This window comes from Chiloscyllium plagiosum, chromosome 12, assembly GCF_004010195.1.
Source record: "Chiloscyllium plagiosum isolate BGI_BamShark_2017 chromosome 12, ASM401019v2, whole genome shotgun sequence".
In the NCBI taxonomy this organism is placed as follows: Eukaryota; Metazoa; Chordata; class Chondrichthyes; order Orectolobiformes; family Hemiscylliidae; genus Chiloscyllium; species Chiloscyllium plagiosum.
The window spans coordinates 1,036,900-1,050,718 of record NC_057721.1 but is presented as its reverse complement, the minus strand read 5'-3'; the positions used below and the strand labels follow the sequence as shown (position 1 = coordinate 1,050,718).

The 13,819-nt window shown below is 42.3% G+C and overlaps 1 protein-coding gene across 1 annotated transcript in view; it reads left to right on the top strand.

Moving 5' to 3' along the window:
• The window catches only part of LOC122555469 (cilia- and flagella-associated protein 44), a 177,994-nt gene that overhangs the window by 72,369 nt on the left and 91,806 nt on the right, over positions 1 to 13,819 (top strand). The window contains exon 16 of the mRNA XM_043701496.1: positions 2,886 to 3,134. Within this exon, the coding sequence (XP_043557431.1) occupies positions 2,886 to 3,134 (249 nt within the window). The remainder of the gene's footprint in view (positions 1 to 2,885; positions 3,135 to 13,819) is intronic.

The following is a 13,819-nucleotide window of genomic DNA, read 5'->3' as shown; positions in this document are numbered from 1 at the left end:
TCCAGACAAGTTTTTCCAACAATCGACAATGGATCCATAGTCATCATTAGATTCTTAATTCCACATTTTTATTGAATTCAAAGTCCACTCTGTACCATGGCAGGATTCAAACCCAGGTGCCAGGAACGTTACCTGGGTCTCTGGATTAACAACCACTAGGCCGGCGCCTCCTTTTTTGATTGGTCTATGCCAACCTCAATACTATGATACCTGCATAGTAACCACATTTTGTCTTATTATTCATTCACATGATGAGGGCATCACTGGCTAGACCAACATTTATTGCCTCTTCATTATTGTCCAGAGGGCAGTTAAGAGTCAACCACATTGCTGTTGGTCTGGAGCTACATGTAGGCCAGACCAGGTAAGGATGGCAGCTTCCTTCCCTGAAGGACATTAGTGATCCAGACAAGTTTTTCCAACAATCGACAATGGATCCATAGTCATCATTAGATTCTTAATTCCACATTTTTATTGAATTCAAAGTCCACTCTGTACCATGGCAGGATTCAAACCCAGGTGCCAGGAACGTTACCTGGGTCTCTGGATTAACAACCACTAGGCCGGCGCCTCCTTTTTTGATTGGTCTATGCCAACCTCAATACTATGATACCTGCATAGTAACCACATTTTGTCTTATTATTCATTCACATGATGAGGGCATCACTGGCTAGACCAACATTTATTGCCTCTTCATTATTGTCCAGAGGGCAGTTAAGAGTCAACCAGATTGCAGTGGGTCTTGAATCACGTAGAAGCCAGACCAGGTATAGGTGGGGGGTCATTTCAGAACAGAAATGCGGAGATATTTCTTCAGCCAGAGAGTGGTGGGCCTGTGGTATTCATTGCCACGGAGTGCAGTGGAAGCCGGGATGCTAAATGTCTTCAAGGCCGAGATTGATAGATTCTTGTTGTCTCGAGGAATTAAGGGCTACGGGGAGAACGCTGGTAAGTGGAGCTGAAATGCCCATCAGCCATGATTGAATGGCGGAGTGGACTCGATGGGCCGAATGGCCTTACTTCCGCTCCTATGTCTTATGGTCTTATGGTCTTAACTCCCCCTCCCACTCCGTCAAGGACATGCAAGTCCTGGGCCTCCTCCACTGCCAAATCCTAGCCACCTGATGACTGGAGGAAGAACACCTCATCTTCTGCCTTCGGACCTTCCAACCACACGGAATCAATGTCGACTTCACCAGTCTCTTCATCTCCCCTCCCCTCACATTATTCCAGACCTAACCCTTCAACTCAGCATTGCCCATTTGAACTGTCCTACCTATCCATCTTCCTTCCCAACTATCTGCTCTGAATGATCACAATCACTCCCCCACATTTATCAACCTATCGCATTTCCAGCTACCTTCCCTCTAGCCCCACCCCTTCTCATTTATCTCTTAGCACTCTTGGGCCCCCACCCCAACATTCCTGATGAAGAGCTTATGCTCGAAACGTCGAATTTACCGCTCCTCGGATGCTACCTGATTGGCTGTGCTTTTCCATTACCACACGTTTTGAATCTGATCTGCAGTCCTCACTTTCTCCCACCATGGGGAATAGAACTTATAATAATTATTATCAAAGAGGCAGGCTCCCTGTCACAGTCTAGGATAACAGTCTAGGATTTGGGGCGACACAATGGCTCAGTGGTTCGCATTGCTGCTTCATAGCACCAGGGACCCAGGTTCGATTGAGTTTGCGCATCGTTTCCATGTCTGCATGGGGATGCTCCGATTTTCTCCCACAGTTCAAAGATGTGCAGGTTGGGTGGATTGGCTATGCTGAATTGCCCATAGCATCCAGGGATGTGCAGGATAGATGGGATAGCCATGGGAAATGTGTGGTCACAGGGATAGGATTGGTCTGGGTGGGATGCTTTTAGGAGGGTCTGTGTGGACTCCATGAGCCAAATGGCCTGCTTCCACACTGTAGGGATCCAAGGGGTGATGAACCGAACAAAACTTCATGGGTCAAAGGAAGGGCTGTACCTGTGACCCAATGACATTCCTGGCCCTCTGTGCCTACCAACCCTTGGTCCTCAGAACTGTTTTTAACTTAGCTCATGAAAGCTTCAGATCTTCTGTATTCCTCAGCGTTGTCTACCTATTCCACTGGCATTGCTGATGTGTTAGAATTCCTGTTCCTGATTAGTCCAGCACCATCAAGAACCTACCAGCCTTCGGACACAGAGGCAGTCAGTTATGAGGCTGCCAGTGGTAGAATTGCTAACCAGATCCAAATGACAGATTGGCATCACTTTTTGTCTTGAAATTGGCATCCTGACACCTCCTGTACACTCATCCCTCTTCTGTTTAATTACTTTATTGGCCAGCATTTATTTCCCATCCCGAATTGCCTTTGAGAAGGTGGTGGTGTGCTGCTTTCTTGAACTGCTACAGACCATCAATGTTGTTTCTCATTTACATCATTTATGAATATTAAGGGACCCAGTACACTATTGCACATTGGACTTAGATTACACAAATAGCCTTCTATCACCACTCTCTGACTCCTGTCACAAAGCTAATTTTTTATCCATTTTGCCAAGATATCCTGGATCCTATGAGCCTTCACCTTCTTTATCAGTTTCCCATTTGGGACTTTGTCAAAAGGTCTTGCTGAAATCCATACAAACTATATCAACTACCCTACCCTCATCCAAGCATTTGTTCACCACCTTGAAAATTCCACAAGTTTTCTTAGACATGACTTCCCTCTGATAAAGCCATGCTATCTCTCTATACAGCCTCTGTAAACTGAGTTTAATTTTCTCCTTCACTATTTACTCCAATAGTTTCCCTACCACTGATGTTAGACTCAGTATTTGGTAATAAACTGAGACTGTAACCTTTCTACTCATTACATTTCTGTCTACTTTGTTGCAATAGAGAAATGCAGAAATTGAGCGGAGGCAGAAGATAAAGGATGAAAAAGAGAGAGAAAAGCAAGAAAGGCTCAAAAAAAAGAAGGAAATGGCAGAAGAGAATCCAGAATTGGCTGCTGAGCAAGAAGAAGAGGAGGAAGAGGAGGAAGAAGAGGAGGAAGAGGAGCCACTCCCAATGATATTTATTCCTCCTGAACCAAATGCCATATTATGTGGTTTCTACTCAAATCCGGGGTGTTTCTGGTTATCTGTGGTAAGTTCCAAAAATCATAACAAATTAATATTCAAATAAATTTCTAAAATGAATGATGCTCATTAATTAAACATTCACATACTGGAAAAGACCTTCCAGAGGGTCCAGAGAAGTTTTACTAAAAATGGTGCCAAGGATAATGAGATTCTTTTATAGCGAGAGACCTGTGAAATAGTGATAGTTCTTCTTGGAGCAATGGAGGTTATTGAGATATTCAAATTGATGAGTAACTTTGATAGAGTAAATAAGGAGAGATTGTTTCCAATTGCTGAAGGATTACTTGGTCATGCTATTCTTTCAAAGAGTTGCCATTGTCATTAGAGGCTAAAAGGCCTCTTTCTCTACCATAAGATTCCATGAACTACTGAAGAAGGGTCCTGCCTGAAATGTCGACTCTCTTGCTCCTCGGATGCTGCCTGACTTGCTTTATCAACTCTGACTCTCCAGCATCTCATTTTCTCCCATTAACTGGAGGCTGCCATGTCTGGTAGAGTGTACAGATTGTGATGTTAAATGCCAATTTGGTGCACAAATCACCAAATTGGACCTCACTAGTTCTGTATTTTTTTCAGTTTGCCCATTTTTTCCAATCAGCTTGTTCAGAAATGTTATTACGTACCTCAGGAACACGTGGGACTTGAACCTGAGTCTTTTGGTCCATGGGTAGGAACACAACCACTGCGCCACCAGAAGACTTGATGGGTCCTCTTCTTTTTAAACCTATTTTTCTAATCAACCTGTTCAGAAATACAATTGTACACCTCTGGGGCAGGTGAGACTTGAACTTGGGCCTTCTTTTTCAGGGATAGGGACATTACTACTGTGCGACACGGATCCTGTTAATGCCCTCTTTTAATCATTTCCAGCTGAATATGCACGTAGTTGCATGAGGGATCTTCAGCTGGTCCGATATAAAGGGATCGTCATGGGACTTCCGAATGAGGTCATTTTTGACTTAGTTGGTGAAGACTTTATGGAAAATCCTTTGCTTTTTTTGGTATTTTGAAAATTGTTTGGATTTTCAAGGTAGTGTTGTTTGGCTTTGACCAGGCAGAGTTGGAAAGGCTGTCAGGGGAGAGCCTCCTTTCAGTCATCATAACAATACCTGCATTTCTCTTGGACCCCCACAGCATAATTTGGAGAATAACACAGACAGCAGAAAAGAAAGCTGTGCGGAGGGGGATCAGGAGGAAGGCTGTCAATCAAATGCGTACCCACCAAGGGTCTTCAAATAGCATTTGCCCTTGGTTTACCTCAGCTGGGGGGGGGGTCCTACTTGGGAGACGGTGACTGAATGATGCCTCTTGCTGTAATTGAATCTGTAACTAGTCACACAGCAGAGAAGTGTTTACTGTGTGCACTAAACTAACCAGTTTCCAAGCTGAGATGAGGAGAAGTATTTGGAAAGGAGATGGCATAATCTTTGTGATGACACTATCTGCCGCCTGCATACGATAGAAGATAGAAAGATGAGATTGAAATGGGATTTGAGGAGGGATATAAAGCAGGATCAAACCGTCATTTTGGATATGCTCATTAATTCCAAATGCAAACAGCTTGAGAGTTCTATCCAAGTCTTGCTGAGACTTTTCTGCAGATTTCTGTATCCTTATTGCAAGCTGTGTATTATGAAAATCACATTTGTATCTAGGCCCCCTGCTGACCATGCACTCAGTCAACGATATATTTTAAGTGAAGGCCACATTCATGTCAATAAGTAGACAGCTGACAATTGTTACTTGGCTCAACAGAGCTGACATTATTATCTCCCAGATTTCACAAGACCTAATCACATGTTTGCTGCACTGAGTTTCAAAATGGGGATAGGAAAAAAATACTGCAGATTCTGGAATCTGTACAGAAAACAAAAATGCTTGAAATCACAGCAGGTCAGGCAGCATCTGTGGAGAGAGAGCAAGCTAACGTTTCCAGTCTAGATGACTCTTCATCAGAGCTGCCTGACCTGCTGATTTGCAACATATTTTGTTTTCAGTAGGGATTCCAGCATCTGCAGTAATTTGCTCCTACACTGTGTTTGTCGACTGCCACGTCTGTTCAAGGAATGCCCACACTGAAGACATTTTGATCTTCCCAGCTTTGAAGAAGAATCATCTAGGCTCAAAATGTTAGCTTTCTTTGACAAGGATCCTCATGGCAGACTTGTACAAAAGTTGAAGTCACATGGTATCGGGGTGAGTTGGCAAGATAGATACAGTCAATGGGTAGGGGTGGAAGGATGATTTCCGGAATGGAAGGTTGTGACTAGTGGTGTTCCACAGGAATCAGTGTTGGGACCTCTTCTGTTAATGGTCTACATAAATAATTTGGAGGGAAACATATTTGGTCTAATTAATAAGTTTGTGGATGATACAAAGATTGATGGTGTTGTGGATTGTGAGGAGGTTTGTCAGAAGATACAGCAGGATATAGATCAGTTGGAGGCATGAACAGAAAAATGCAGATGGAAAATCCCATCATGGGAACAATGGGTGGTCACAATTTCTAGGAACTTGCCTTGAGGAACTGGCTGCCAGGCCAGAAAAAAATCCACTGAGTTCACATAGATGACCAAGGTCAATAAATACATGTTCAAATGACACTGCCTATTTGTCCTTTCAGCTTGCATTGCCATTTAATAAGATTATGGTTGATCCGATTTCAACCTCAACTCCACATTCCCACTTTCCCCCAATAATATTTCTTCCTTACCAAGAATCTGTCTCTACCTTCTGAAGATTCGGGACCTTCTGAGAGAAATCAGGACTCATGTTTAACATTCACTTCACACTCACACGTACGACAATGCTACTAGGCTCATAACACCTCTCAGAACCTCCACACTCCTCAAGCCATATAGTTCTAGCAGTCAGACCATCCAAACCCATTGCCACACTCTGTCTTACAGAATGAGATCATGCCTTTCGACAAAGGGCAACAGATACATGCAGGACATAGCTTGTTTGCATCTCCTGAGCACAGTGGAGGAGAATATATTCCACAAAGGTGGACACTAAAACCTCTGATTTGCTTTCACTCCACTTTCAATTCCAAATCTACTTTTTTGTATCGCGTTATGTGGTTAATTGCTAATTGGAAGTTTAAGTTGTCTTCCCTGTTTTGAAATCACAGCGGGTCAGGTAGAATCCGTGAAGAGGGCAAGAACAAACAAAACTTCAGCACAGAACAAGTTCTTTGGCCTTCCAAGCCTGTGCTGACACATTTTGCCCTTCCATACGAAAGCTGTCTTCACTTACGAGGTCCGTATCCCTCAATTCCCTTCCTATTTATGTGTTCATCCAGGTGTTTCTTGAATGCTGCTATTGTGCCTGCTTCCACCACACCCTCTGGCAGCGTATTCCAGGCACTCACCACTCTTTGTGTGAAGACCTTACCTTGTACATTTCTTTTAAACTTTCTACCTGCATCTTGAACCTGTATCCCCTAGTAAATGACCACTCCACCCTGAGAAAAAACCTCATACTTTCCACTCAATCCATGCAATTATCTTATAAACTTCGATCAGGTCACCCCTCAACCTTCTGCGTTCCAGTGAAAACAAATCCAGTCTGTCTATCCAACCTTTCTTCACAGCTAAAATCCCCCATACCAGGCAACATCCTGGTTAACCTTTCCTATACCCTCTCCAAAGCATCCACATACTGACCAGAATTGTATACAATATTCCAAGTGTGGCCTAACTAAAGTTTTATAAAGTTGCAGCATAACTTGTGTATCCTTTTACTCAAAGCCCCTTCCAATGAAGGCAAGCATGCGGTAGGCCTTTTTTAATGACCTTATCTACCTGCTCTGCTACCTTCAATGATCTGTGGACCTGCACAACAAGATCCCTCTGCATATCAATACTCCTAAGGGTTTGCCATTCACTGTATAATTTCCACCTAGACTTGACCTTCCAAAATGCATCTCGATTTCTGTGGAAATGAGGGGCAAAATTTTATTTGTGGCTTACTGTTCTCAATAGTAGAACCAGAAGTATGTGCCACTTTTGTTCTCTTGCTTAATTCTGTTGCTCACTTGATTATAAATAAAATATATTTACTTATAAAGTGGAAGTGGAGTGTATGGAAACAAATCATTCTGCAACATGGAAAGCTATTCAGTGGTGAATTCCACCATAAGCTGACAATGCTATCGTACAAGTGGGTTATAAAGAAGGCTTCTGATTAAATGCAGAGGCACTACATTACAGCTAAGCTACCAAGCTCAGACATGCCTGACACACTGCTAAATTGGAGGAGAGAGAGGAAAGTCAAAACCCTGTAGCTGGCCAAGAGGGTGCAGCTACAGCATGTCTGAACAGTTCTTAGAAGCAGTGACAACCAGTGAGAATGGCCAGCATGGCTTCTCAAAAAAGATGTCATCAGGCAGAGGCTGCAATATTGCCAAGAACCAAAACAATGTTCACATCAGCTATCTGTTGCCTGAAATGCTTCCTAGGAGAAAGTGAGGACTACAGATGCTGGCAATCAGAGTTAAGAATGTGGTGCTGGAAAAGCACTGCAGGTCAGGAGCATCTGAGGAGCAGGAGAATCGATGTTTCGGGCATAAGCTCTTCATTAGTGGGCGGCACGGTGGCACAGTGGTTAGCACTGCTGCCTCACAGCGCCAGAGACCCGGGTTCAATTCCCGCCTCAGGCGACTGACTGTGTGGAGTTTGCACGTTCTCCCAGTGTCTGTGTGGGTTTCCTCCGGGTGCTCCGGTTTCCTCCCACAGTCCAAAGATGTGCAGCTCAGGTGAATTGGCCATGCTAAATTGGCAGTAGTGTTAGGTAAGGGGTAAATGTAGGGTATGGGTGGGTTGCGCTTCGGCGGGTCGGTGTGGACTTGTTGGGCTGAAGGGCCTGTTTCCACACTTCTATGTAATGTAATCTAATCTAATCAGGAATTATGCCCGAAACATTGATTCTCCTGTTCCTCGGATGCTGCCTGACGTGCTGTGCTTTTCCAGCACCACACTGTCAACTGAAATGCTTCCTAGTCAAGTCTTGGGTTCTATTCTCAGGGGTTGAGCAAAGGAATAACCTCAAGTCGTAGTCCAAAAGCAGGATAGTGCACATCAAAATGGCAACGACCAGTCAGACTAATATGTTGAAAAGAATATTGCAATGTTCAGCAAGATTACCAGCTTCAATAACTTATTTATAGTGTTAAAAATCACACAACACCAGATTATAGTCCAACAGGTTTATTTGGAAGCATTTGCTTTCAGAGTGCTGCTCCTTCATCAGGTGGTTGTGGAGAATAAGATCATGAAGAATTCCTCGACTCGGAGGGAACACTTCAGCGATCCAGGACATTCGGCCTCAGACCTTCGGGTCACCATCCTCCAAGGCAGACTTTGGGACAAGCAGCAACGCAAAGTGGCTGAGCAGAAGCTGATAGCGAAGTTCGGTACCCATGAGGATGGCCTCATCCGGGTCCTTGGGTTCATATCACACTATAGGTGACCCGATCCAGGATACGTTCTCTCTCTCTCTCTCTCTCTCTCTCTCTCTGTCTCTCTCACACACACACACGCAGACCCTCTCTCATACACAAACTCTCTCATATGCACACACATACAACCCCCGCACTCACACCTGCACACTCTCACAGACACATACCCCATCACACTCACACACACAAACTTACACACAGACTCTATGACATGCACTCACACCCACACGCACACACTTACACTGTCGCTCCTACACGTACACATACAAGTTTATGGGGTGAATTTGTTTTTTCAGAATTACATTTTATTTTGCTTAAAAACTGCATGAATCCACGTAAAACTCTGTAAAACTATACAGAGGGTTTGTCAGTCTGACAGAGCATTGGGACACAGACAGACTTCACAACTATTGTTTAAAAAGCTGAGCTATCTTGAGAATGTACTTTAAAAGTTCTGGGATTTACATATCAAAGAATAGAAACCAGCTTGTCCCATTCTAAAGGATGAAAGATTTGATCTAAAATTGTTTAATGTATCACATCTCCATGACACTGGACTCCTTTGGCTATAAATTCTGTGACCATGATCTTATTCTCCACAACCACCTGATAAAGGAGTGGTGCTCCAAAAGCTAGTGCTTTCCAAATAAACGTGTTGGACAATCACCTGGTGTTGTGTGATTTTTTAACTTTGTCCACCCCAGTCCAACATCGGCACCTCCAAGTCATTACTGATAGTGAAATAATATTCAATGAGGCCTCATTAGATGAGGACATATTACTTGTCATTTAATGAGACTGAAGTTACAGAATTCTGTAATGCAGAGATCTGGGAGACATTGTACATGAATGCATATGTATTACAAGTATAAACCCAACACATGGTAAAACGTCACTGACATACTATCTGCACCTCAGCATACTGTCGAGAAACTGACGTTTGTATTTCACTTACCTCAGTGTGTTATGTTTTTTTCCATATTTGTAGGATCCATCAAATCCACTCAACCCCACTCCCATGCAGGCCTCTTTGCCACTTTCAATCTTGAACATTAAGTCTTTCAGCACCACATTCAAGGTACCTAGAAGTCTTCACTGTGGCCTATTGCTCCATTTGCAATTCTCTTCATTCCAACAAAGCCTTCCTGAAAAACACCAGGCACTCCCCTGTCCTGAATGCAGCTCCCCTTTTACAAGTACAGGTTTGAAGTGAATTGTGCTAATAATTCACACACCTGGGCCCCCTATATACATCAGTACCTGCTTCAATGGGACTGGGTAGAATAATTGGGGTAATTTGATTCCTGGAAACTGAGGGTTACATTTTGTGGAAAAATAATACAAACCACAGTTGTATTTCTTAGAATCTAGCAGTTAGTGCTAACTGCTGAGCCACCATGCTGCCCCTATGAAGATATAATTAAATGTTTAAAAACGATGGTTATCATAGAATCCCTACAGTATGGAAACTGGCCCTTCAGCCCAACAAGTCCACACCGACCCTCTGAAGAGTAACCCACCCAGACCCATTCCCCTAAACATTTATCCTATATTTACCCCTGACCAATGCACCTAACCTACACATCCCTGAACAGGTTACTGGTTGGAAAATATATAAATATTACTTCAATTGTTGTTGCTTCAAAGAGTTTATAGTACAAGATTAAGCTGCTAAATGTTTGGGAGAAACATAACGTAATCAGAACCAATCATAATGAATTTCTAAATGACTGACTGTGTTCGGTTAATCTTTGAAGACATAATAGAATAAATAAAGGTAGTACAGTGAATGTCATTTATGTATACTTCCAAAATCATTTAAGGTTCTGTATCACAGATACAGGGGCGGATTAGTTTCAGTAGCTGGTGTATGGTTCAGAAAAATGCCAGAGGCATATAGCATACTTGATTCTTGTTTCAGCTGACATGGAATTGGGACTTGCCTCCTTGGCTTACCCCTGAGAATAGAAGTTAATAACAAACCACTACTGGAAAATACTACCATGAAAATAGCATCAGCAGGCAAGGAGCCTGCTTTTGTTCAGAGTGCATGAGATATGACATAGAAACTTAACAAAAACATGTTGGTATTAAGGAACTTTTGGATGCATTGAACTGTTGATAGATAGCCAGCAATTAGCAGGAAAAAAGTGAGATTTCTCAAAATAAAACAGTGCGATGGATTAAATCTTGAGAAGTGAGAGGTTAGGATGATATCAAATTGGGGCATAGAACCAATTTAGGAAGGTGGCAAGATGAGTAGATGAGTGGCAAATGCAATTCCATGTTCAACATTATTGTAGTAATCATTTTAAAACTATGAAGCTTTTAAATAAGAGGAACAGCAGGATCTTTGTGTGCATATGCACAGAACAATTGAAAATGTTAGTATACATATGCATAAGTCCACAAAAAGACAATCAGAACTCTGCAACTGGAACACATAAATAGGATAAGAAACAGCTTGCTGATTCAGGCTGGTTCATAGTCTCTTGTCTGGCATTGTGGATCCCAGTTGAAACTCCCTTTCAAGCTTTCTGCCTTGTCTTTTGCTGAGTAGACAAACAGGGTGCAGCGATCTGTTGATTGGAGATCCAGCTTCTGTTTCTGTATTTAATTAAAAGATTTGGAAAGTTAAAAGTGTTTTGCTTGGCAGCAAAATTAAGCTCACATTGAGGGTGAAGTAGCTATTTTTTGAAGGACACAAGGAGCTAGTCTAATTCAGTATCCCTTTTTCATTTCAAATCTGGATTTCACTTGAGGTGAACTGAAACTTGGACCACCCATTACTCTATAGATATGGGCTGGATAGTGAGGTCCAAGGGATTTTCAAGGTGACATTGGTCTCTTTCTAGGATGGTGGTTTTGTTATTATTGGGGTTTCATTATCAGTCTTCTGTGGGATAGGTTTGGCACAGCTGTCCTGGTTTCCTTGCTGAACCATTTTTCTTTAACATCAAAATTCACCAATTTACATGAATAGAAATCCAACTTTGATTTCACTAAATGTGCTCTTTATATCCAGAGTGGCAGAGGGATTGGTGATTAGAGAATCCAACATCAGATTAATAAGGCACTTAATGTTGCTATTTGGTCACCATTGATGTTCAAGAAAAGCCAGACTCATTTTGAAGACCTGGATCTTGACTGGTGGTGATAAGACTGTGGGTGAAAGGGATGAACAGAGGGTCTTTTTACGTAGAAAGGATTGTCACTGTCAGAAACATTTCAGGTAGGATGGTGGCAGAGTTTTATTAGAATAAATGTAACTGCCAAGAACAGTACCTCTAGATGTAGTGTTTTATCATACATTTAAATTTGGAAAATGATGTTCCATGAAGGCAATCGGATCATCAATTATAGGAATGAATTAAGTATTCTGTGGGCAAACTGTAACAACAGAAAGTTATTAACTATCCAGCTGTAAGATGGGCATGCTGGTTCTCGACCTTCAGGAAGACCATTGTGGTGATCTCAGTGTTCAAGGTTTTCCCTTTATTAGATATACCTTGAGGACTTATATTACCATTGCCTCCAAATCACCTTTGTACTTAACAATCCCCAGTTTTTTAATTCACAAAGACAAAAGCATAGATTACTGGAGGAACTCCGAAAGCTTGGTAGCATCTGTGGAGAGAAAGCTGAGTTAACATTTCAGTTCAGTCACCCTTTATAATTCACTGTTGTCCCTGAGGTGTTACGTTCATGTTTAACGAGTTCCATTTGCAGTGCAAGACCATGAGAACTGTCAGAAGGTTTTCGATGAGTTTTATAATTGATGTCCTTCTACCTCAATTACCTTTTTTATGTACAATGTTTTTGGCCTAGGCAGTTTTGACTGGCTGACAGCTGTGGTTATGCTGTGACCTGGTGCTGAATGAGATTTGTGTTGCTGTGGTGCTTGATCTGAATGCTTTCAGTCAATGGGTCTGATGTTGGCTGGTTGTAAGAAATTTAATGGTCATTTCCTTTTTCAATGTAGAGTTTGGTGATGTAGCCCTAGAAAATGAATATACTTTTAACTAAGACTGAAAAGGGGCAGGGGATCCTGGCCTTTTTAGACTCTAGGAGAGACAGTGAAATTTGCCAGCAAAATCAAGCTGCTTCTTTGTAACTGTTGAGAATGGGATTGGGGTAGAACATGGGCATGAATAGAGAACTAGTTGGCAGATTAAAAAGAAAGCAAAGAGTAAGAATAAATGGATCATTTTCTGAGCAGCAGTGAGTGGACCAGTGGAGCACCACGGGGATCAGCGCTTGGACCCCAGCTGTACACAATATATATTAATGATTCAAATGAATTACCTAATGTAATATCTCCAAGTTTGTATGGGAAGGTAAACTGTGAGGGGGATGCAGTGATGCTTCAGTGTGATTTGGATATGTTGAATGAGTGGGCACATACATGGCAATGAATATAATGTGGATAAATATGAGGTTATCCACTTTGGTAATAAAAACAGGAAGGCAGATTATCTAAACTGCAATTAGATTGGGAAAGAGGGAGGTGCGATGGGACCTGGGTATCCATATACACCTGTCGCTGAAATTAGGCATGCAGGTGCAGCAAACTGTAAAGGAGACAAATAAAATGTTGGCCTTCATAGCGAGAGGATTCGAGTACAGGAGCAGAAATGTTTTGCTGCAATTGTACAAGGCTTTGGTGAGAGCATAACTGGAGTATAGTGTGCAGTTTAGTGTCCTTATCTGAAAAAGCATGACTAATGTATAAATGAGACTGAATAAGTTAGGACTATAGACACTAGCATTTAGAAGAATGAAGGGAGATCTCAAAGAAAGCTTTAAAATTCTATTAGGACTAGACAGGGTAAACACAGGAAGATGTTCCCAATGACTGGTGAGTCCAGAACCAGGGATCACAGTCTCAGGATATGGGGTAGGCCATTGAGGACTGAGATGGGAGAAATTTCTTCACCCAGAGGGTGGAGAGCCTGTAGAGTTTCCTGCCACAGAAAGCTGTTGAGGACAAAACATTGAATGTTTTCAAGAAGGAGTTAGATATAGTTATGAGTTGCGTTTCTGCCGGGATCTCCAGTTTCCTCTCACAGTTCAAAAGATGTGACCGTTGGGTGGATAAGCCATGTTAAGTTGCCCATAGTATCCAGGAATGTGCAAGCTAGGTAGATTAACCATAGGAAATGCAGAATTATGGGGATAAGGTGGAGGGATTGGGTCTGGGTGGGACGGTCTTTGAAGGTCAATTGCAG